Source organism: Budorcas taxicolor, chromosome 2 (genome assembly GCF_023091745.1).
Source record: "Budorcas taxicolor isolate Tak-1 chromosome 2, Takin1.1, whole genome shotgun sequence".
Taxonomy (NCBI): Eukaryota; Metazoa; Chordata; class Mammalia; order Artiodactyla; family Bovidae; genus Budorcas; species Budorcas taxicolor.
Window position 1 is genome coordinate 152,063,398 of NC_068911.1, and position 22,512 is coordinate 152,085,909.

Consider the following 22,512-nt stretch of genomic DNA (forward strand, 5'->3'; position numbering starts at 1 on the left):
GCACTTCCAGGGGCCAAGATGGAAGCACTGCAGGCTTTGGTTCCCTGCATCACTCACTCTGTGGGGGCTCCAGATGAGTTCTGCCCTCCCATGTCACACAGAGAGCCAGGAAAGGAGCTGTACCTTTTTTATTGTCTCCCAACACCTCGGGTCCCCTCCCTCCCTACCCCCTCCCAGGGTAAGGGCATGTGCCCTCCAGGCTATCTGAGGGCACCTGCCTGGCCTGGTTCTGGCCTCCTAGCTACCTGCAGAGGAATGACTATGAGCGGGGCTGGGGAGACAGTGGGTACCACATTCCTCTCCCCTGGCAGAGCCTTGGTGCCCACACAGGAAGAACTGAGCCCTCACCCTCTGACCCACCCCTTCTAGGCCTGTCAGGGCTGGAGCAGGAGAGTGGGGGTGGTCAGTCAGAGGTGGGGCAAGGCAGGCATCTGAAGGGAACGCAGGAATTCAGGTGGAGAGTGGGGCATCTCCTATGTGGAAGAGGAAAGAGATGGGACTAGCTCAGAAGCCCGCTGCACAGGCCAAGGTGGAGCTCACTGACATGGGCGAGGGCAGGAGAGGATGAGGGACAGGTGGGGGCACAGACCCAGGGCCAGCAGGTTGGAGGGAGAGGAACTTGGGTACAAATGGGGGTGTTCAGGAGAGATGAATGTGGTCCAGAGGCGGGAGGGAGGGAGGGAGAAGCTCTGACAGGCAGGGATGTAGCAAGGGAGGAACAGCTGCCCTGAACCAAGTGGTTCCTGTTGGCACCACAGGGCTCCTTCCTCTTCTCAGCCCTGGCTGTGTGATCTCCTGCCTCCCCACTGCCCACCTCCAACACATCTCAGAACCAGCTTGCCATCCCAAGTCCTGGAAAACCTGCGGGAGGTGTGTCTCAGCCCACCAGCTCCTAGGAGACCCCTGGCCAGCCGGCTCGCCTCATTGACCTGTGCCCAGTCAGCTTTACTCACCCTCTACCAGCAGCCGTGTGTAGGCGCTGTCTTGGCCGGCCTGGCAGCAGTAGGTGCCCTGATCCTCAGGTCGAACGTCATGGATGACCAGGCTGTGGGTGGGGCCGTGGCTGCGCAGCTGATACTTGTCTCCTGGGCACAGCTCGGCCCCTTCCCGCAACCAGCACACTTGATCCCCCGGCCGGGACACTGTCACCTCCAGCACCGCCCGGCGACCGACCAGAACCGTCTTCTCGCGAGGGGGCCGGCGGCGCATCTGCAGAGGCAGTGCTGGGGGTGGAGAACGAGGGCTTATTAAGTTAATAGGGACACGCAGGACCCCAGGAGAGACGCATCTTCCTTCCCGCTCTAGCCTCCATTCCTGATCTTAGATCTCTATGCCACCAGCCCATTTCTCTCTATCTTCAACCCAAAGTCTCCTCTCCCCAGGAAACGCACTGCCCTCTGTGACCCGCCCCCAGAGAGTCTCTCGAGGAAGGGGTGGGGAGGCAGGTTTCGTCGGACCGATCGCCAGCCTGGCAGTTCCGGGGGAAACCGTGTTCACTCCTGGTCGTCCCTGCCCCAGGTCTTACCCTCCACCTCCAGTTGAGCCACGGACTGGGCGGGTCCCGCCTGGAAGCGGACCTCACCAGCGTCCTCGGCGCGCAGTTCGCTCAGCACCAAAATGTGTTTCTTCCCTGGGGGTATAGGAGGCGCTAGCGAGGCCAGAGCCGCCTCTGGGGAGGGTGGGGGGATGAGGGTGGGGCCAGAGTAGATCCCGGGGAAGAACTGGGATGCCGAGGGGGAAGAGGGGCGGTCCAGGACCCAGGACTCAAGAGCTGGAGGTCAGGGAGAGGCGGAGAGACAGCTTCTGGGGCCGCGGGGCGGGATTCGTCGGAGCTGGAGGTGGGCCTTAGGGCGGGGTCTGTCTGAGCCGGAGGGATGGGGCAGCGAGGGGGCCAGAGTCGGTAGAGAGTCAGCAGACCTTCCTGTCGGATGCGGACGCGGCCTCCGGGTCTCAGCGGGCAGCCTCCGAGCTCCCAGCTCCCAGCTGTCTCGACCTCCGACACGGTGCACTCGAACGTGGCTCCGTCGCCTTCCCGGGCGCTCACGGACCGCAACTCAGAGAGGACAGACACCTTGCGCTCTGGGGCGGAGCCAGGGGGCGTGAGGAGGGCGGGGCGGGGGGGCGGTACCAGGTCCCGCCCACGCCGCGCCCCCTCCTTAGAGGCAGCGTAGCGAGTTCCCCGGGCAGGTCCAGTCCGCAGCCACAGCACCCACAGGAGCGCCCGGCCCGGGCAGCACCTGGTACCCACCGCGCACCACCAGGTGAACGGGCCCAGTTCGGGCCATCCCCACCACGCAGCTGTAGGTCCCTGCGTCCAAGGGGCTGCAGCGCCGCAGCTGGAGAAGGCGGCGCGTGCCCAGGGCCTGGAGCCTGAGCCGAGCGCTGGGGGTGAGCGGCTGCCCATCCTAGAGGCGGGGGTTGCAAAGGGTCGGGGTGAAAACTCGGCCAGGCACAAGCGGCCCCGGCCCTGGTAGGCGGCGGGGCCCTCTGTTGATACCAAACACTTTCGAGGCACCCTAATGCTGCGGGGTAGGGCCCTGCCGCGCCTTCCGGGCTGCGCCAGGAGTCTCATTGTGATGGTGTCACCCTTTGGGGACATTTGGTCTGAGAACGGACGCCACGGTCGCGGGAAGCCGAGAGTCATGTACCAATCATGTCAGCCATGTGTGTGGATTCTGGAATCAGGAAACCTGGATTCAAATATGAACTCTATGTCTGCCCTGGGGCAATACTTCATCCCACTGAACATCAGTCTCCTTAGCGATAACAAGGAGATCAGAAGACCTGCCTCATCGGGCTGCTATAAGGTTAGAGGCTTAAATGTAAAGTAAACCTTAGCACATGCCAGGCACATGGCTTACTGAGTAGTTCTTTCTGTTGGGGCATTGTTAACTGTTCTCGTGATGCTGAGGTGGGCTGGGCTGGGGCTGGGCTCTGACCTTCTCCCAGGTGACATCAGCCAGGGCCTGGGAAAGTGCGCACTCAAATGTAGCTGTGTCGCCCTCGGTCACTTCAAGGTCCTGGAGCCCCTGCACAATGGTCACTGGGGCCTCTGGGAGTGGGAGAAGGAGGGCACACTTGGACACAGGGGTCACTGATGGGCACATTGAGACAAGGTGATTAGCAGAGGCCACCGGTGAGTGGGGGGCATGCTGGAACAAGGGGTCCAAAGGGGATGCTGATCAGTGGGGGACACAGTGAAATCAGAGGGGTCAACAGGGCAGGAATGGCCAGCTGGGGATGGGTCACATTTAAGGTGGTCAGTGGGGGACATGATGGGGCCAGAGGGGCATGGGAGAAGCTGGAGCAGAGATGCCACTAGAGTCACCCATAGGCAGGCATGGTCACAATAGCTGGAATGGACAGGAGACACTGGCCAGTGAGGGACACCACGGGTTCAGAGGAGCAATGGGGGGACCCCAGAGTAGATCTCTGGGGAACACACCAGGGCTGCAAGCAAGAGAAGGGGTCACTGAAGCGGAGTTGCCCATGGAGTCACTCTTTGGCACTGTTGGGGGTTAGTGGTTAGAGGACCACACTCAGGCAGGCAGAGAGAGCTGCAGCAGCCAGTGGTGGCCAGTGGGCTCACACAGGCAGGGCAGTCACCAGGGCCACATGTGGCAAGTCAGGGCGTCACACTCTGTAGGGAGGTCAGTGGGGGCCACACGGGTAGTGGGGTCAGTGGAATCACATCGGAGCAGTCAGCAAGCAGGCAGCAGTCCTAGAGGCCACACCTCTCACGGTGAGTCTGGCTGCACAGCGCAGTGTATCCGCAGTGAAGGAGATGCAGCCCGAGTCGGCCAGGCCCAGGCCGCTGAGGACCAGGTGGTGAGTGGGGCCCTCGGCCTGAATTTGGCACCTGGGCCCCGGCTGCAGCCGGACTCCACCCCGGGCCCATTCCCCAGTCACCCCCTCCTGGGACAGCTCCAGCTGGAAGGTGGCACTGCCCCCCTCGATGATGGTCACATCCTCCAGAGGTCGAAGCACCCTTAGCTGCTTTGCTAGTGGGGGGAGATGGGGAAAGGGGGGGAAATGAGGCCCTCCACATCTGGGCAGGGCTTTTGGGAGCCCCACACACCCCTTGGCTCTGTCTGCCTCTAACCCCTAATCTAGTAAGGCCCTATGAACAAAGTTCAGAACCAGGGAGCAGGAAGAAGGGAGTGAAACCAGCCAGATGTGGGTGGAGAGAGGGGCTTACTGGGGTTAGGAGAAGGGGACACATGAAGGGGATGATGTGTGGTTGGAGGGGTGAGGAGTTGGGGTGAGGGGTGCTGTGACACTGGAAGGAGCCCAGAATTTAAAGTCAGACACATCAGGACTAGACTCCAACTCTGCCACGTAGTTTGCTATGGAACCTTTGGCAAACTGCTTGAACTCCCTGGGCCTAAGTTTCTGCAACTGTATGAGGTTAATAGCCTTGAGGCATGGGTTTATTGTGATTGAATGAATGAAATAAATCAGAAGAGAATACACATCCCCACCAACAACCATTTACCAAGTTCTGTGTGGGTATTTCTCATATTATCCTGATTAAGGTTCTCAAAGACCCTTTTTAAAAGAAAACTTGGCTCAGAGAGGTTAAGTAATTTGCCTGAGGTCATACAATTGATAGAGGGCTCCATCTTGGGGGTAAGGGTGCTATTGCCAACCATCCCTGCTTCTCAGATGGGCTTGTATATCCTGGGGCAGGTAACTGAAGGATGAATATGGCAAGTCTTTCTGGAGTATAATATTTATGTTTATAGCAAAGCCAACTTGGACATATGAAATGGAAACCAAAATCCACAGGTACTTCTATGGTAAATAGAAAACAGTAGAAAAAGAAAAGTATTGTTTCGGGCAGGCTGCTTCGGGTCACGCTCCTGGGGGTCAGCCAGGGCTGACCTTGCCTTGCTGGCAAGGGGCACTTTGGTGTGTGTGTGGGAGGTCTGAGGGGCCCTTGGCCAGCCAGGAGAGGCTGCACTGTGGGGAAAGGGAGGCGTTAGGAGAGGACGGGGCACTCACGCCTCACGCTGAGCCGGGCCAGGGTGCGGTCGTGGTGGCTCTCGCAGCCGTAGGTGCCCTGGTCGGCCAGCACGACGCTGTGGATGAAGAGGCGGTAGACGTGGCCATCCTGGGCTGTGGACAGGCGGGAGTCAGGGGGCAGGGGCGCCCCACCTCGCACCCAGCGCACAGCCCCTGCCGCCCCCACGCGGCCGGTCTCCACTTCGAGGCACACGTCCTGGCCTTCCTCCGCCCGCACGTCCTGCAGCCTCCGCAAGAACAGCAGCTCCGTTTCTGGGCAGGAAGAGAGAGCGGACCATGGAGCCTGGTGGGCCGAACCCCAGCTCCCTCTTCTCAGGGACTGGTCTCCTGCCAGGGCCAGGGCTGGGAGAACAGGTTCAGGAACAGGACTTGTTTCGTCTCCATCAGGACCAAACCTCGAACGTGCAGCCGGGCACTCGTGGACGTGCCCCCGGCTCGGGCAGTCACGGTCCCTGCGTCCTCAAGCCGGCAGCTTCGCACGGTCAACGTGCGGCTTGACCCATTCTGGGTCGTCTCTAGCTGGGGCCCTGGAGTGATAACGACCCCATTGCGCAGCCAAGTGATGTCGGCGTCTGGTGGGGAAACTTCACATCGGAACGTGGCATCATCCCCCTCATGGACAGTGAGAGGCGTCAGCTCCGAGACCAGCTTCACCAGTGGGGGTTCTGGGGGCGGAGGGCAGGATCAGACAGTGAGGGGGGGCTGGGTCTTTCCACCGTCGCCCTCCTCAGCCCCTCCTCATCCCCAGTAACAGGCCTTCATCCCCCAGTTATTAAACAGAATCTTCCCGAGGACCAGCTCTGTGTCAGTCATGAGCTGTTTTGAAGGACAAGATGTCAACTCCCTGCCTGCCACTCCTCACCACCTCGTCTCCATGCTGGCTGGGCACCCACCTCTCTGACTCCCTAATAAAGATAGATCATTTAGGACAGACCCTGTCAATCTCATTTAACTGTCACAACAGCCCTATAGGACAAACGCTATCCTCCTCCTTGGGACCTGGGGCTCAGACAGTTTAAGCAACTTGCCAGTGTGTCACACAACTACTGGGAAGGAGATTCGAGACTGGAACCTGGAGGGTAGACTCCAGAGCCCTCTGCCCCTCCTTTTTGAGGATTCCTGGAAAGGGGAGCCCTGAGCCCTCATCCATGTGATAGCTGTGCATGCATTGGTGGGCAGAGAGGTGGGTGGGGGTGAATGGTGGGGGGGGCATGAGGCCCTTGGTGGGGGGGCCGGGGCCCCAGGGGAGTGAGGACGACACTGTTACCTTCCACGCTGACGAGGAAGATGCGGCTGTCCTGGGGCGTGTCGCACAGGTACTCCCCAGCGTCCCTGCTCCGTGCCCCCCGCACCCGCAGCACCTGCCTTGCCCCGTCCTGTTCCAGCTGCACCCGCCCCTGGCTGGCCAGGCGCTCCCCGTCTTTGTACCAGCGCACAGGGCCCCCTGGCCCGGAGAGGCGCACCGCCAGCTCTAGGTCCCCGCCTGGGGTGCTGCGAACCCTCGTCTGGGCTGCCTCGGGGGCCACCACCCGCACGGGGGGCTCTGTGGGGTCAGGGCCGGGGGTCATTGGGAGGGAATGGGTCAAGGGCTGGGGAGGAGGGTGGTGGGAGGCCAGATGGGGAGATGGACTGAGAGCCGTGGGGCAGGGGCTGGGGGCTGGGTGCGCTAGAGACGGGGAAGACTCAAGGGTTTAGGGGCGAGACTCTCAGGTTTCCTGCCCGGGGCTATACTCACCAGCCACTTGGACGGTGAAGCTGAGGCTGGGGGCCCCCGGTGCTGCCCCACACTGGCAGGTGTAGAGGCCCGCGTGAGCCAGGTCTGCAGCCCGGATGCAGAGGACGCGGCGGGGTCCTTCGGCTCGGAGCTCCAGGCCCTCGCCTGTCTGCACCGGCTTCCCATTATGGCTCCAGAAGACCAGGGCACCAGCCCTGGACAGTTCACAGCTCAGCACCACCGGCTCCCCGGGAGCCACGCAGAGCAGGCCAGGGGCTGCCTCTGGGGCAAGGAACTGGACAGGGGCCTCTGGACAGAGAGTGGGTGTGTCAGCTCAGTGATGCCCCCTGCTCCCACCTCCCAGACCCGGGCTGGCCAGGAGCACCCACCAGCCAGGCTGACGTTGAAGGTGACGGCTTCATCGCGAGTCTCACACACATACTCCCCGGCATCCTCAGGCTGGGCATGGGGCAGGGTCAGGGTGCGGGTGGGCCCCTCAGCACCCAGCTGCAGGGCTTCTGATGCTTCCACCTCCAGCCCATCCTTGTACCAGCGCACCTGGGACCCAGCCGGGGCCACCTCGCAACGCAGCTCCACGCGCCCCGGAGCCCTGAACTGTAGGTCCAGGGAGCGGGCTGCTGGGTGCACAATCCTCTCTGGAGGAGCTGGTGGGTGAACAGAGAGAGAAGTGGGTGGGCTCGGCTTCTACCTGACTGACCACTGGCTTCTCAGTCCTCTCCCTTTGCAGAGCAGCTCTTGGGAAATGGTACCACCTACAATCGTGGGCACTTACTTTGCGCCAGGTGTCATGCTGAGGACACTACAGTTCTTTTCTCAGCTACTCCTGACACTCCCTATTGCTGCCTTCACTTTATAGATGAGGACCTGAAGCCTCTTTATAGGGAACTGACTTGCCCAAGGTTGCACGGATGGAAAGAGCTAGACCCACACTCACAGATCTATCTAACCCCAATGCACAGCGCTCTCTACCCCTCCATTTCCTGTCCCTTTTCCCTGCTTTGCCTCTGAAGAACTGATCACCACCTGAAAAACCACCTGTTTCCCTTATTTGCTATCTGTCTGCTCTCACAAGAAGGTAAAGACAGGTTTTCTCTCCTTCGTTCATTACCGAATCCCTCAGCATCAGAACATGCTGAGCAGATCAGTGTTTGTTGAATACACGAATAAATGAGCACTCCCGATTGCTGGGCTCTCTTCACCAGGCCTCTGGCCACTGTCCCGACCTGGTTTGGGCAACCCAGGGCTCTCTGATGGCTGAGAATGAGGAGGCTGGGAGAGGAGGGAAGGCTGGACAGGGGGAAAGTTGTGTGTGGCACCCGGGGGCCCTGAAGGTGCAGGAACTGGGAGGGGTGGGTGTCTGTCCCTCAGCCTCCTGCCTCTCTTCCTCCCTGGGGGGGTCTCGGAGACTGCCCACCTGCGACGGTGACAGTGAAGAAGGCTGAGTCGTCTCCGGCGTCGCATACGAACTCGCCCCCGTCCTGGGGCTGGGCGGCGGGCAGCACCAGGCGACGGCGGGGCCCGTCGCTCTCCAGCACCAGGGCCTCGCTTTCCTCCACCTCCAGCCCATCCTTGTACCAGCGCACCGGGGCATCCTCCCGAGACAGCTCGCACATCAGCACCACACACTCCAAGCTCACGGCCACCAAGGTCACCTCGTCCCGGGGGTATAGGATGTGCACTGGGGGTTCTGCAGAGTAGGGACAACCACAGGCTGTCAGACTCACCGTCAGCCTCTCTGGAGCTGTCCGGCAGCATGAAATCCTGGTTCCCCAAATTGTTAAGAGTGATAAGGATAGTAATAGGTCCAAAATCTGTTCTCTGAAATCCCTGGGGCCACAAGTGTTACAGAATCCAGAAATGCTTCCAATTCTAGAAATGGTACATTTATCATATAGCATATACTCCCCCTCAGCCCCTACTGTGAATTCCCCCCCATAATCAATCATATTAACGTCTCTGCAATGTAACATATGGAGATACACCCTAAGCAGGGTAATTTAAAAGTGCAAATAGCTTCCCAGAGTTAAGCTCAGGTTTTACAAAAATAACTTTTAATACCAAACATACAAAAAGCCTTTGGATTTTAAGTGTTTTCTTTCTTTTTTTTTTGGTTTCAGGATTGTGGATAAGGATGGCAGATCTGTAACAGTATTGGTAAGTACTTATATATTGCTTGCTAAAGTTCCAGGACAGTTGTAAGCACTTTACACCCTGATAGCAACCCTAGGGTGTAGGTACTGTTTTAAACTCATTTTCCAGATGAAGAAACTGAGGCACAGAGTGGTTAAGCAACTTCCTTATGGTCACAGCTGGCTACACCTACCTAGAGCAGGATGAAAAACCACCATTCGAGAAAGGGAAGCTCCTTATTGCACAATTCAGACTTAAATTGAAGAAAGTTGGGAAAACCACTAGACCATTCAGATATGACCTAAACCAAATCCCTTATGACTATACAGTGGTAGTGAGAAATAGATTCAAGGGATGGGATCTGATAGAGTGCCTGAAGAACTATGGATGGAGGTTTGCAACACTGAACAGAAGGCAGTGATCAAGACCATCCCCAAGAAAAAGAAATGCAAAAAGGCAAAATGGTTGTCTAAGGAGGCCTTACAAATAGCTGAGAAAAGAAGAAGGGCAAAGGAAAAAGGAAAGACATACCCATTTGAATACAGAGTCCCAAAGAATAGCAAGGAGAGATAAGAAAACCTTCCTCAGTGATCAGTGCAAACAAATAGAGGAAAACAATAGAATGGGAAAGACTAGAGATCTCTTCAAGAAAATTAAAGATACCAAGGGAACTTTTCATGCAAAGATGGGCTCGGTAAAGGACAGAAATGGTACGGACCTAACAGCAGCAGCAGATAATAAGAAGAGGTGGCAAGAATACACAGAAGAAAACTATTCATGACTCAGATAACCATGATGGTGTGATCACTTACCTAGAGCTAGACATTCTGGAATGCGAAGTCAAGTGGGCCTTAGGAAGCATCACTATGAACAAAGCTAGCAAAGGTGATGGAATTCCAGTTGAGCTATTTCAAATTCTAAAAGATGATGCTATGAAAGTGCTGTGTTCCATATGCCAGTAAATTTGGAAAACTCAGCAGTGGCCACAGGACTGGAAAAGGTCAGTTTTCATTCCAATCCCAAAGAAAGGCAAAGCCAAAGAATGTTCAAACTACTGCACAATTGCACTCATCTCACATGCTAGTAAAGTAATGCTCAAAATTCTCTAAGCCAGGCTTCAACAGTACATGAAATATGAACTTCCAGATGTTTAGGCTGGATTTTGCAAAGACAGAGGAACTAGAGATCAAATTGCCAAAATCTGTTGGATCATGGAAAAAGCAAGAGAGTTCCAGAAAACATATACTTCTGCTTTACTGACTACACCAGAGCCTTTGACTGTGTGGATCACAACAAACTATGGAAAATTCTTAAAGAGACAGGAATACCAGACCACCTTACCTGCTTCCTGAGAAATCTGTATGCAGGTCAAGAAGCAATAGTTAAAAATGGACATGAAACAACAGACTGGTTCCATATTGGGAAAGGAGTACGTCAAGGCTGTATATTGTCACCCTGCTTATTTAACTTATATGCAGAATACATTATGAGAAATTTCAGGCTGGATAAAGCACAAGCTGGAATCAAGATTGCTGGGAGAAATATCAATAACCTTATATATGCAGATGACACCACCCTTATGGCAGGAACCGAAGAACTAAAGAGCCTCTTGATGAAAGTGAAAGTGGAGAGTGAAAGAGTTGGCTTAAAGCTCAACATTCAGAAAAGTAAGGTCATGGCATCCAGTTCCGTCACTTCATGGGAAATAGATGGGGAAACGGGAAACAGTGAGAGATTTTATTTTCTTGGGCTCCAAAATCACTGCAGATGGTGACTGCAGCCATGAAATTAAAAGATGTTGCTCCTTGGAAGAAAAGTTATGACCAACTTAGACAGCATATTAAAGCAGAGACATTACTTTGTCAACAAAGGTCCGTCTAGTCAAGGCTATGGTTTTTCCAGTAGTCATGTATGGATGTGAGAGTTGGTCTATAAAGAAAGCTGAGCGCCAAAGAATCGATGCTTTTGAATTGTGTTGTTGGAGAAGACTCTTGAGAATCCCTTGGACAGCAAGGAGATCCAACCAGTCAGTCCTAAAGGAAATCAGTCCTGAATATTCATAGGAAGGACTGATGTTGAAGCTGAAACTCTAATACTTTGGCCACCTGATAAGAAGAACGGACTCATTTGAAAAGACCCTGATGCTGGGCAAGATTGAAGGCAGGAGGAGAAGGGGATGACAGACGATGAGATGGTTGGATGGCATCACCGACTGGATGGACATGAGTTTGATCAAGCTCCGGCAGTTGGTGATGGACCAGGAAGCCTGGCGTGCTGCAGTCCATGGGGTCACAAAGAGTCGGACACAACTGAGCTACTGAACTGAACTGACAGACTCTGCCAGCAGTGGTAGGGATTCCAAGCTAAGGCTTGTAGGAAACTCAGTAATGAATTTGCATCTGAGCCTGAGTTCCCTGGGGATGTTAAATGCCGATTCAAGTTCATCTCTAGCTGCTCTGGAGTGGTCAGCCTTTCACAGAAAGGAGCGATGTCAACGTGCGAGGTGACCAGGGCTCTGAGCGCCGGTCTGCCCAGGCATCTACGCACCTTGGAGGTCTCCTGTAATCGTCTCCCAGACGCGGAAGTGCTCCTTCAGCATTCGGCCCCCTTGTGGCTGGCTGGGGAACTGCTAGCTTCCCAGTCTAGGTCTTTGCAGTGGGGAGTATGGGCAGACATGCCCACCAGTGCACATCCAGCTCTTGCCTCTGCCTCCCTAACCGGGCTTGTTCTAACAGTCTATGGGATGCAGGTTGGTTCTCTGGGCCTAGCAGCGCCACGAGATGTTGGAGTGTGGCTGCCTGAGTGGTGGGGCAGGTGATGGAGGCAGTGGAGTGTAGATGGCGTGCAGCCATGAGACTGGGGAGCCTGCAAGGCTATGGGACCTCAGCTTGGCATCGGACCTGATTCTCCTGGTCCGCAGCCAAGGTGGTGTGTTGTGCGAACTTCCTAGGAAGAATCTGGTGTTTTGTGGGGAGGCCAATTATGGGCTGGAATGAGTGTGTCTGCAGCCACGATGTCTGGCCAGGGCTTGAGGCGGGAGAGGTTGAAGGGAGCCACTACAGGACAGAATATGTAGCAGCTTGTGTGTTTCAAGCTGTCCTATCTGGGGTGCAGGGAGTTGGGGGGCCCTAAGTAGCTCAAATCTAGGCTGAAGCCTTGTTTCTGGAGCAGGTCAGTGGGGAGGGCAACCAGAAGGTGCTGGCATCGGGATGGTCGCTCCAGTGCAGCCAGTGGGTTCTTCAGTGCCACCCAGAGCCACCTGGGTTTTACACTCCCCGCCCTGCTCAGGTACACACTGGGATTGGCGCTATGAGCTGCAGCCCCAAAGTTTCCAGCAATGAACCATCACTTCCGTAATCATCCTGTGCCTTCCTGCTTTTAACCTTCAACTCTGATCTTCAGTCCAAACCCAGACCCCCACTTAGCTAACTCAGCCCTTGCTCCAAATATCTGTTCTGAAGCCACTTCCTGCCTGCTAGCCAACCAGGTTAGCAGCCCCAGCCCTGAGCTCTCACTGCGCCTTACTGCAACACTCCCTCTAAGACTTCAGGTGTCTGGCTTTCCTGCCAGGCCATCCACTCCTGCAGGGACGCACACGTGTCTGGGAGCTGCTGAGTGTCCAGAGCCTGGACCAGGACTGGCTCCTGCGGGTGGCACGGTGACTCTCCCCGAGGCCCTCCCTGACCTCCTGTCCGGCTCTCTTGAGCCCTCTTTCCTTCACAGCACTTGTCACGAAGTGTCACCGTACATTTATTTGCGTGTTTATTGGTTAAACACAGGGGTCGCAAACTCAAGTGCCCGTGGGGGCCAGGCTGAAGCAGTTTAGGAAGGGGAGCAAAAAAGAACAGTGGGGGATGGGGGTGGGTGTGAGACAGAGGAATGTGGGCCCCAAATTATGGGGGCAGCTGCTACTCAGCGCCAGCTGTTCGTCGCCAAGGGGGGAAGCGGGACCAGAGGCGCCGGGTCTTCGGCTTTTTCAAGAGGATGCATAACTCCGGGTTGTTATTGGAACTGTCCTGACTTTGGTATGACTCTGCAGGCCAAACACAACACACCTGTGGGCTGTATGGGGCCTGAGGGACTGCCGGTTTGCGACCCCTGGTTAACGGCTGCACCCACCTCGCCCCCAGCTAGACCGGCAGCTGTCTGAGAGCAGGGACCTTATATGCAATAAGCATCAGTGACCCACAGCACCTGGCCCAGCGCCTGACACATATAAACTGCTCAGTGAGCTGGCGGAGCACAGCTATTCCTGGCTTGGGTGCTGGGGAGGAGCCTGCTTCCTCCAACAGTGACCCTGGGGTCTTCTGGGCAGGGACCACCCCCCTCACCACCAGCTCATGCACCTACAGCCTCCCGCCCCCATGTGCTAGCTAGGGGCTATGTGGCCAGCTCCCCAAGGGCTCAGGGCAGTCATCTGGTGACCCCGGGGGCGGGGGATGGGCCCACACCTGTGACAGTGACTGTGAATGAGGCGGATTCGTCATCGATCTCACACAAGTACTCGCCCGAGTCCTCCAGCTGAACAGCGGGCAGCACCAGGCGGCGCACCGTGTCCTCCTTCTGTAGGAGCAGCGTGGGACTCTCCACCACCTCCTCACCGTCCTTGGTCCAGCGTACCTCGGCCCAGGGCCGGCACAGCTCGCAGGTCAGCACCACGCGCTCCAGGCGCACGGCTGCCACGTACACCTTGCCACTGGGGTACACGATCCACGAGGAGACGTCTGCAGGACACGACAGCCGTGGCTGGGCATCTGGGGCTGGGGCTGAGGTGCCCAGCCACCTTGCCCGGTTCACGCCTGTTCCCTACTCCCAGAAAGTGGGATGCATGTTGAAGAAGAGGGTCTTCCCTTGGACCAGGGCTCACAGCGGCTCAGATGGTTACTCACAGCTAACTTGTGACATGACCACAAAGCACAGCAGGGGTGGGACCATGGTGTCAGCCTCGCCTGTGGAAACTCTCCCTATTCTCTGGATGGGGGCAGTGCTATACAAAGGGTGAGGTTGGGGAGAGGAGGGTTGGGTGCCCAGATGGAGCTGAGGTCTCCCACAGGAGACCTTTAACCCCTCTAGTGCTTGGGTCTCACCCCACACTACCATCCCTAAGGCTCCTCTTGGAGGGCCTTCAGGAGAACAGAGAAGGTGGGCTTCCCTCTGCCATGTAGCTGTGACTAGTGCACTAAGGACAAAGCATTTTCTGCAGTGGCTGAACCTCAGTGTGCAGACCATGGGTTGGGGGGAAAGGGTGGGGTGTGATTGGCTGAGGGGGCTGGGAATGGCAGCCCAGGAGTGTGCCGGCTGTCCAAGCAAGGCACAGCTGCCCCATCCCATGGCCTGCCTGGAGCCCCACCTGTGATGGTCACGGTGAAGTAGGCGCGCTCATCGCCAGCGACGCACTGGAACTCGCCCCCGACGGAAGGTTGGGCGGAAGGCAGCACGAGGCGGTGGTGGGGCCCTTCACTCTCCAGCAGCACGAAGTCGCTCTCCTCCACCTCCTGCCCGTCCTTGAACCAGTGCACGGGGGCATCCTCCTGGTCCACCTCACAGGTCAGCATGACACACTCAGAGGTTATGGCGTGCACAAACACATGCTCCCGGGGGGCCACGATGTGCACTGGGGGGTCTGGGGGAGCAGAGATGGGGTCACACCGACACTCACACAGAACACCTGAGTCCATGGTGGCTGGGAGGAGGGTGGGTTCTGGGGCAATGACCCAGAACTAAGTACTAAGGGCGTGGTGGGTGAGGTGTCACAGATCAGTATCGCCGATCCTGCGCACAGGCCTGTTAGTCCCCAGAGGATCCGAGGGTGCTGGGTGGGGACACAGAGGGCCTTTGTCTAGGCTGAGAGGAGGTCATTGCTTGCTGCTGCTTTTACCAGGAAGCCCCCAGTGTGTTGGCCCCAGGACAGGGAGGAGGTGGGAGGTGGGAACTACTCAGTGCTGTCACCCTGGGGCAACACCCCCTACAGGTAGTGAGTTCCCTATCACAGGGCACATTCATGCAGGGGCAGAGGACCTTTTGGCAATGGGGCCGTAACAGGATTTCCACTCAAAGTGAGAAAACTGAGCTGGTTCAATGGTTCCAGAGTTGTCCTCCTAGAGTGGATCTCAAAGCTCTGTCCTGGATATTCGGGCTCTGGAGGCCTGGGGCGGGGGTGGGGGGTGAGGAGGGGCTATGCACTAATAACAGGTTTCCTGTTATTAGTCTCTGAAGCAGCCAGAACATGGACTGGCTTCCAAGAACCTCTGTACCACTGCACCTAAAGGTTTCCTTCGACTCTGACCTCCTGCGGCATGGGATAAACAGTCCTGGGTGTGAACCCAGCTAGCGTAGTTGCTGGCTGTGTGATTGTGAGGAACTTGCATAACCTCTCTGAGTCTCTGCTACTTCATCCATGAGTGGAGATATACTGGCTCTCGTGTAGCCTTGAATGTTGAATGAAAGGGTACATTTCAAGTATCCAGCACAGGCCTTGGCTAGCAGGTGCCTAACAAATGTTAGCTCCCACCTCCCCTGCCCTTCACTGATTTGAGGCCCCCTCACATCCCTCCCAGCAGAGGGTACATGAGGGCCAAGTGTGCTGGAGGGTGGCGTGGGGGCAGCGTGATCTGCAACATGTCCCCTGGCCCCGGAGGCCCTCCCTGGAAGGGCTCATCAAAGCAGGCAGAGCAGGGGGTGGGGTAGGATGGGTACAGCTCCCTGGGTCAGCCTCGGCTGGGGGAGCCTAGGCTGCCTCGTTCCCTGACCTTGGACGGTGACGCTGAAGAAGGCTGAGACGCCTTCTGTCCTGCACTCGAACTCGCCACTGTCCTGGACCTGGGCCTCGGGCAGGATCAGGCGGTGTTTGCGCCCGTCCATCTTCACCACCAGTGACTCGCTCTCCTCCACCTGCTGCCCATCCTTGTACCAGCTCGCTGGGAAGTCCACCCGGGAGAGCTCACAGGTCAGTACCACCCGATCGGAGGTCGTGAAGGTCAGCGACACCTTGTCCTGCGGGCTCAGGATGTGCACAGGACTCTCTGCGTGGGGAGAGGTGTGGTCATGGGTAGCGCCCTAGTTGTGCTCTACTTACCCAGTGAGCACCCCACTGCAGGGCATGTGCTGGGGGAGGGGGCTGGGCACATCAGGCCAGACGACTGTCGTGATGCATTTGTTGGTTTTAAAAATTCGTTTTGCGCTTACACACCAACTCTCAAGACCAGTGGTTTTAGTGTGCATAAGAATTCCCAGAGAGCCTACCGAAAATGCAGATTCCTAGGCTTTGCCCCCCCCCTGCCCCAGCATGCAAGGGTCAAAGAATCTGCTTTATAAACTAGCCCTCAGCATGACTCTGACGTTGGTCAAAGTGTTAGTCACTCAGCCTTGTCTGATTCTTTGCAACCCCATGGACTTCTCCAGGAAAGAATGCTGGAGTGGGTTGCCATCCCCTTCTCCAAGGGAGCTTCCTGACTCTTCCTGACCTGATCGAATCCAGGTCTCCAGCATTGGGGGCAGATTCTTTACAGCCTGAATCACCAGGGAAGCCCAATGTTAGTGAAAGAAAGTGAAAGTGAAAGTATTAGTTGCTCAGTTGTGTGTCTGACTCTTTGAGACCCATGGACTGTAGCTTGCCAGGCTAATCTGTCCATGGAATTCTCCAGGCAAGAAGGAGTGGGTTGCCATTTCTTTCTCCAGGGGTTCTTCCCAACCTAGGGATTGAACCCAGGTCTCCTGCATTGCAGATAGATTCTTTACCGTCTGAACCTGGGTTGTATTTTAGAAATGCTGCTCTCTTTGTGTGGTTATTTCTTACTTTGTCCTCCTCCTGGGCTGCCGCTGGCTAACTGCCTCCAGGCCCTGTGTGTGGACACTGAGGAATTCTGTGACTGGCCTTACAAATTCCAGCAATGGTGCAATAGCAAATGCCAGTGCGTTCCCTGAACTTTCAGACTCCTGCCAAGAACTGTCATCCTCAGGGAGGCCTCATTCCCTCTCCTCTCCTCTTTCCTCAGAGTGGCAGAGTGCGATACTGCAGCCAGATGACCTGCGTTCATAATCCAGCACTAGCACTTATCAGTTTTGTGACTTTGGGCAAGTCACTGAACCTGTGTCTGTTTCCCCATCTGTAAAATGGGATGACAAAAGAACACATCCTGTAGAGCTGTTGAGAAAGTGAAAGAAGTGAAAGTGAAGTCGCTCAGTCATGTCCAACTCTTTGCGACCCCATGGGTTGTAGTCCACCAGGCTCCTTTGTCCATGGGATTTTCCAGGCAAGAATACTGGAGTGGGTTGCCATTTCCTTCTCCAGGAGATCTTCCCGACCCAGGGATTGAACCCGGGTCTCCCTCATTGCAGGCAGACGCTTTACCATCTGAGCCACTAGGGAAGATTTAGGGCTGTTGAGAGGTCTGTGCTAATTAATATATGTAAAGCAATTTGGATTGTGCCTGGCACACAGGAAGTGACTCAGATAGTGTTAGCCATCACACAGTAGGGCAGGAAGTGGTCAGGGACTAGGGGCCACGGTCTGTGTCTTTAAGATGACAAACATGACAGAATTCTGCAAACCACAAAGTACCCCTAGAGAATTTGGATATGATGCTGGTGAAAATAACAAGGAGTCCCCTATACGGGCTTCTCTGGTGGCTCAGACAGTAAAGAAGCCGCCTGCAATGCAGGAGACCTGGGTTTGATCCCTGGGTTGGGAAGATCTCCTGGAGGAAGGCATGGCAGCCCACTCCGGTATTCTTGCCTGGAGAATCCCATGGACAGAGAAGCCTGGCAGGGTTGCAGAGTCGGACATGACTGAGCGACTAAGCACGGGTTGAAATTGGACTTCTGGATCCCTGAGTGCTCTATCTGAGCTCACTTAGGATGCTCCTGACTCCTGGCTCAGATGTGAGAAGCATGAATAGCGTGTGCCTCATTTTGCTAACGGGATTTCTATGTCTTGACCCTATCTGCCCACCGTGGTCCCCACTAGTACCAACCTTGGATGGTGAGTGCGGCTGAGTCCTGCACACCTGGGCAGCTGAAGCCGATCAGGGCCCCGCTGTCCTGATGCCGGACGGCCTGCAGGATGAGCCTGTGCTGCAGGCCACGCTGTTCCACCCGGTACCGTAGGGGCCCGGGCCCCACCTGGCCCTCTGGCTCGTTACTCTTGAGCTCCTCCCCGTTAAGGAACCAGGTGCCCTGGATGACGGTGGAGAGATCCAGGGAGAAGACAGCGTCTTCCCCATCATACACCTGTACCTCCTCCAGACCAGCCACCAGGCGAGCTGTGGGCACTGAGAGGGGGACAGAGCATGGCCATCAGAACCAGGCGGCTGGCAGAGAGCAGAGACTGGCAGCTAGATGGCATACAGCAAGAGAGAGCGGGGAGCCCAGGGGAAGGGAGGAAGGGTGATGGGGAGGGCACGACTTCAGGTATAGCCACTGACAGCCTGGGCTGACAGGACCGACTCACCCAGGTGAGCAGACCCGTGGAACACCACGTGGGGGCTGCGGCCGTGTTCGCTGACAGTGCAGACTCGGAAGCGGTAGTCGCCTTCGGTAGGCACGCAGTCCCCGGGCACCTCCACGGCCCCGGCTTTCTCAATGCTGAAGCACTGTACCCAGTCTTCCGAGCCCACCTCCTGTCGCTCCAGCCGGTAGATGAAGGGGGTCTCGGGGGTGGGGTCTGGAGGCTTCCAGGTGAGCAGGACCGTGTTCCTGTGGCCCTTGAACATCTCGGCCAACACTGGGGGTCCCGGGGGATTGTGCTTGATGCCTGAGACAGAGGCAGGGTTTGCATCTGAGCCCTGTTCCAGCCTCCCACAGCCCTGCAACCTAAAGTCAACTTTGCCAACCCAGACTCTTGTCATCTGGTCACCCTCCTGTCCTGACCGTCCTGTCCAGCCCTTGAGGAGGCTGCCTAGAGGCTTTGGGGCCCTCACATTTGACTCTAAGCAGAGTGGTGGTTCGGGAGTTGCCCAGACTGAAGGTGACCTCCCCGGCATCTTCTCGGGTGACCCCTGGAAGGACCAGGGCGTGCATGTGGCCCGAGCTGCTCTGGCAGGTGGCCGGCAGGTCCTCTCCGTCGCGACTCCAGCGTCCCTCCACCCCAGCCTCGCAAGTCTCCACCAGCAGCACCGCGTTTTCGCCCTCAAAAACGTCGAGCTTCCGGGGCAGCCGCTTCAGGATGGGCCCTGAGACACGGATAGGAGATTATCAGCCCGTGGACTGGGCACCGGCGGGCCTCTGTCTCGGTCTCCCCCAGCCCCCGCCACTGGCCAGCCGACCTTTGACCGTCACGTTGGCCACGGTGCGCACACGGCCGCGCATCTCGCACAGGTAGACGCCGTCGTCGTCCGCCTTCAGCCTGTGGATGATGAGGCGGCGGACCGTGCCCTCCTCGATCTGTTCGTACTTGCGGCAGGGCAGCAGCCGCTGGTCCTCGCGGAACCAGGCGGTGGGAATGCGCGAGTTGGGCACTTTACACTCCAGCACCGCAATTCCATGCTCCCGGCCCTCCACGTCCTGCAGCGGCCTGGAGAAGCGGAGGCGGGGCTCTGTGGAGAAGGGAGAGACCAGAGAAGGCTCTGGAGAGGGCCCCGACCGGGAGAAAGACCCTCCTCTGTCACCCACTGCCTAAACCCAGGGTAGCTCGGGCCATTTGCTCTTCTCCCAGAGTTAGTGGCGTTGTATACTCAGAGAAACCCTCAGAAGGGAAGTCAGATGACCCGAATTCTCATTGAGCCTAACACATCACCTTGACCAAGGCCATTTTCATGATGCTGGGCTGCAGTTTATTTGTAAAGCAGAGAAAGGGATGGAGGGGCTTGGACCGTTATCAGGGATTTTCAAAATGTTTGGCGGGGACCCTCATGGGCACCACACACAATTCTGCAAGGGTTTGAGTTGAACTTCATTTTGAAAGTACTTCAACCACTTTTAAAACTGCATTTTACAAAAAGAAAGCATGATAACAGAAACGGCCAGTGGGGTCACTTGGACTGCTAGGGGAACACGTCTGTCGTATCACTTGGCTCTGGGAATCTTGGCCTTCGTCCTGGGCTTTTCTGTCCTCAGGGGGTGAGAGTTCAGCTCTGCCTGGCCGGTTTGTGCACATCAAACTGTACCCAAGAGGCCACCACCCGTGGTACAGGTGCCACATGCTTGACTGCGTGCCAGGATGGACTCGGGAGATTTGCCAACTATTTTTCTCTGAGGGAAAGAGTTGGGTAATAACTAGTGAAGGTATGCCGTGAGTTGCAATGAACTCCTATTATGGGCAGCTTTAACTTCCAATGTGAATCTGGCCTGTTTTTCACCCCTGACTTTTCTAGTTATGAGCAATGTAAGCATTTATTAAACACCGCTGGGGGCTCAACTTTGAAATATAAATTTCCTCTCCTTCACCTTCTTCTTCTTGCAAACCTGGAGAGCAGTCTAATGACAGAATAGTCAAAAATTGGGGGGCATTATTTTGCCCTTAAGTTTTCTCCCTTTGGTGTGAATCGGGAGTTTGTCAGGGTGACACCTGAGGCTACAATTTCCCCATGGGGCTCAAAAGCTAGACCCAGTTATGAATGGTTAAAATGTGTGTGCTTAATAAGACAGCTCCCTTGTTCTCATTGACTGACTTTATAAATATATGTTACAAATTTGGATTTAGAAATTTACACCCATAAAATGATCCTGTTATATAACACACTGGGGCCCCGATGGGGTTTCCATTGGGGAATGGGTGGTGAAATAACAGAGGCTGAGAAACACTGAACTACAAGAGTTGTAGGTCGCTCTGGGTCAATCATTCAATCCTTCCTTAAAGCCCTTTATGGAAGAGTGGTTTTCCACCATCTGCCTCAGAATCATTTGGAGAGCTTGCTAAGAAGTTCCTGGAGCAGGTACCTTGGAGACGTACTAAACCCGAATCCCTGGGGGATGGGAGGGAGGGAGGTGGGAAATGGCATTTTAATATTCAGCCTCCCTTACTCCTCGCTGTCTTCTAGGCACTGAGTGGGGCTGGAGTAAGGGGGGTCAGGGAGGGCGCTGGAGGCCCCTCCCCAGGCCCCGGCCGCCCGGGGGCGCCGTGGTACCTTTCACGTGCAACTGCACGGCACTGAGCGTCTGGCCCGCCGAGTTGCGCGCGGCGCACACGTAGAGCCCGCGGTCCTTGGCCTGGCAGTACAGCACCTTGAGCACAAAGCCTCCGTCTCGGTCGCGGTACATGAGGCGGCGGCGATCGGGGAGCAGCGGGCGGCCCTCCCAGTGCCATTCGATCTCAGGCTCCGGCTTGCCCATCACGTAGCAGCGGAACTTTGCGTGCTTGCCCTCGTTCACCCAGAAGGTCTTGGGCGCGCACTTGAGCGGCTCCACCACGGGCGTGGGGGCCTCGTCGGGGTCCTCGGGCGGGCTCTCGGGGGGCTGCTGCACTTGCAGCAGCGCCCCGGCCCGCGCGTGGCCGTGCGCGTTGCGGGCGTGGCACACGTAGACGCCCGAGTCGGGCAGCCGAGCTGCCAGGATGCGAAGCGCCAGGCTCGCGCCCGCGCGGCCCTCGGCGCGGCCCGGCTCGAGGGAGAAGTGGCTGCTGTCCCACACTTCGTCCAGCGCCATCCCATCCTTCTCCCAGTAGAGCGTGGGCGCGGGGAGGCCCCCCACCTGGCACTCCAGCACCACCTCCGCCCCCCGCAGCACCCACTGGGACCGGGGCCCTGTCAGGAACACCGGGGCGCCCTCCCCGGCTCCGGGCGGCGGCAGCGGGCGCTCGGCGAGCTGGGGCTCAGGCTCGGGGGCCGGCGGCTCCAGCACGGTGACGGCGGCCGCCGCGTAGGCCTCTCCGGCCGAGTTGCGGGCGCGGCACACGTAGACCCCAGCGTCGGTGGGCAGCGCGCCGCTCAGCAGCAGGCAGTGCTCGGCGCCGTCCACCGGGAAGCTCAGGCGATCGGAGGCCGCCAGCTGCTGCCCGCCCTTCTCCCACACGACAATGGGCGGCGGCTCCCCCAGCACCACGCACTTGAGCTCGGCCTCCGCGCCACTTACCACCCGCACGGGCCGCGGGAAGCGCAGGAAGCACGGGGGGCTCCCCTGATCCCCCGAGCCCGCCTTCATCGCGGCGGCGCAAGGGCAGGTCGGGAGCGGCGGCGGGAGCCCGGGAGGCGGGGCGCGTCCGGGGACTAGGCGCCGGGACCCGCGGGGCTCTCTGCTGGCCGCCCGCTCCCGGCTCGCCTCCTTACCCTCCGCCGGGAGCTGCGGCTCTGAGGCGGCGGCAGCGGCGGCGATTCCCGGGCCTGGGGCCCGGGGCTCAGGGGGGGAGTCCTTCCTGTTTGCCTCTCCAGCGAGGGGCCCCGCAGCCTCCCCTGCCTGCGGCCTGGCTTCCTGCTCCCGAGAGCCGGCCTTCCCAGCCCCCTCCCACAGCCAGGGCCTCTTTCCCCTCCTCCCTCCCACCTCCAGCCGCCAGGTCCCCAGCAGTCCGCCAAAATCGGGCCTGAGTGACAGAGAAGCCTGCAGCTGCCAATCCCAAAAATATTCTCTGATGACACAGCTGGAGGACAAGAGCCCAGACCGGCTCCTCCAGGCTAAGTTTAGAGCAGGCGGGACCCCTGCCCCCCGCCTTAACCCCAGTTCTAGCCCCCGCCCCGGCGTTTCCTCCGAGAGGA

The 22,512-nt window shown here is 57.5% G+C and overlaps 1 protein-coding gene across 1 annotated transcript; it reads right to left on the minus strand.

The window, feature by feature from the left end:
- Positions 1–203: 203 nt before the first annotated feature.
- OBSL1 (obscurin like cytoskeletal adaptor 1) lies at positions 204–22,265 on the minus strand. The gene is made up of 21 exons (XM_052655271.1): positions 20,953–22,265; positions 19,153–19,422; positions 18,808–19,059; positions 18,339–18,641; positions 17,863–18,159; positions 15,640–15,912; positions 14,241–14,513; positions 13,342–13,614; positions 8,175–8,447; positions 7,129–7,404; positions 6,761–7,048; positions 6,293–6,568; positions 5,421–5,690; positions 5,005–5,277; positions 3,735–4,001; positions 2,940–3,094; positions 2,249–2,405; positions 1,918–2,079; positions 1,526–1,630; positions 954–1,223; positions 204–473 (listed from the first exon to the last, which is right to left on the minus strand). The coding sequence occupies exons 1-21, from the start codon at positions 21,962–21,964 to the stop codon at positions 451–453; spliced, it is 5,748 nt and encodes a 1,915-aa protein (XP_052511231.1). The 5' UTR covers positions 21,965–22,265; the 3' UTR covers positions 204–450.
- Positions 22,266–22,512: the final 247 nt, after the last annotated feature.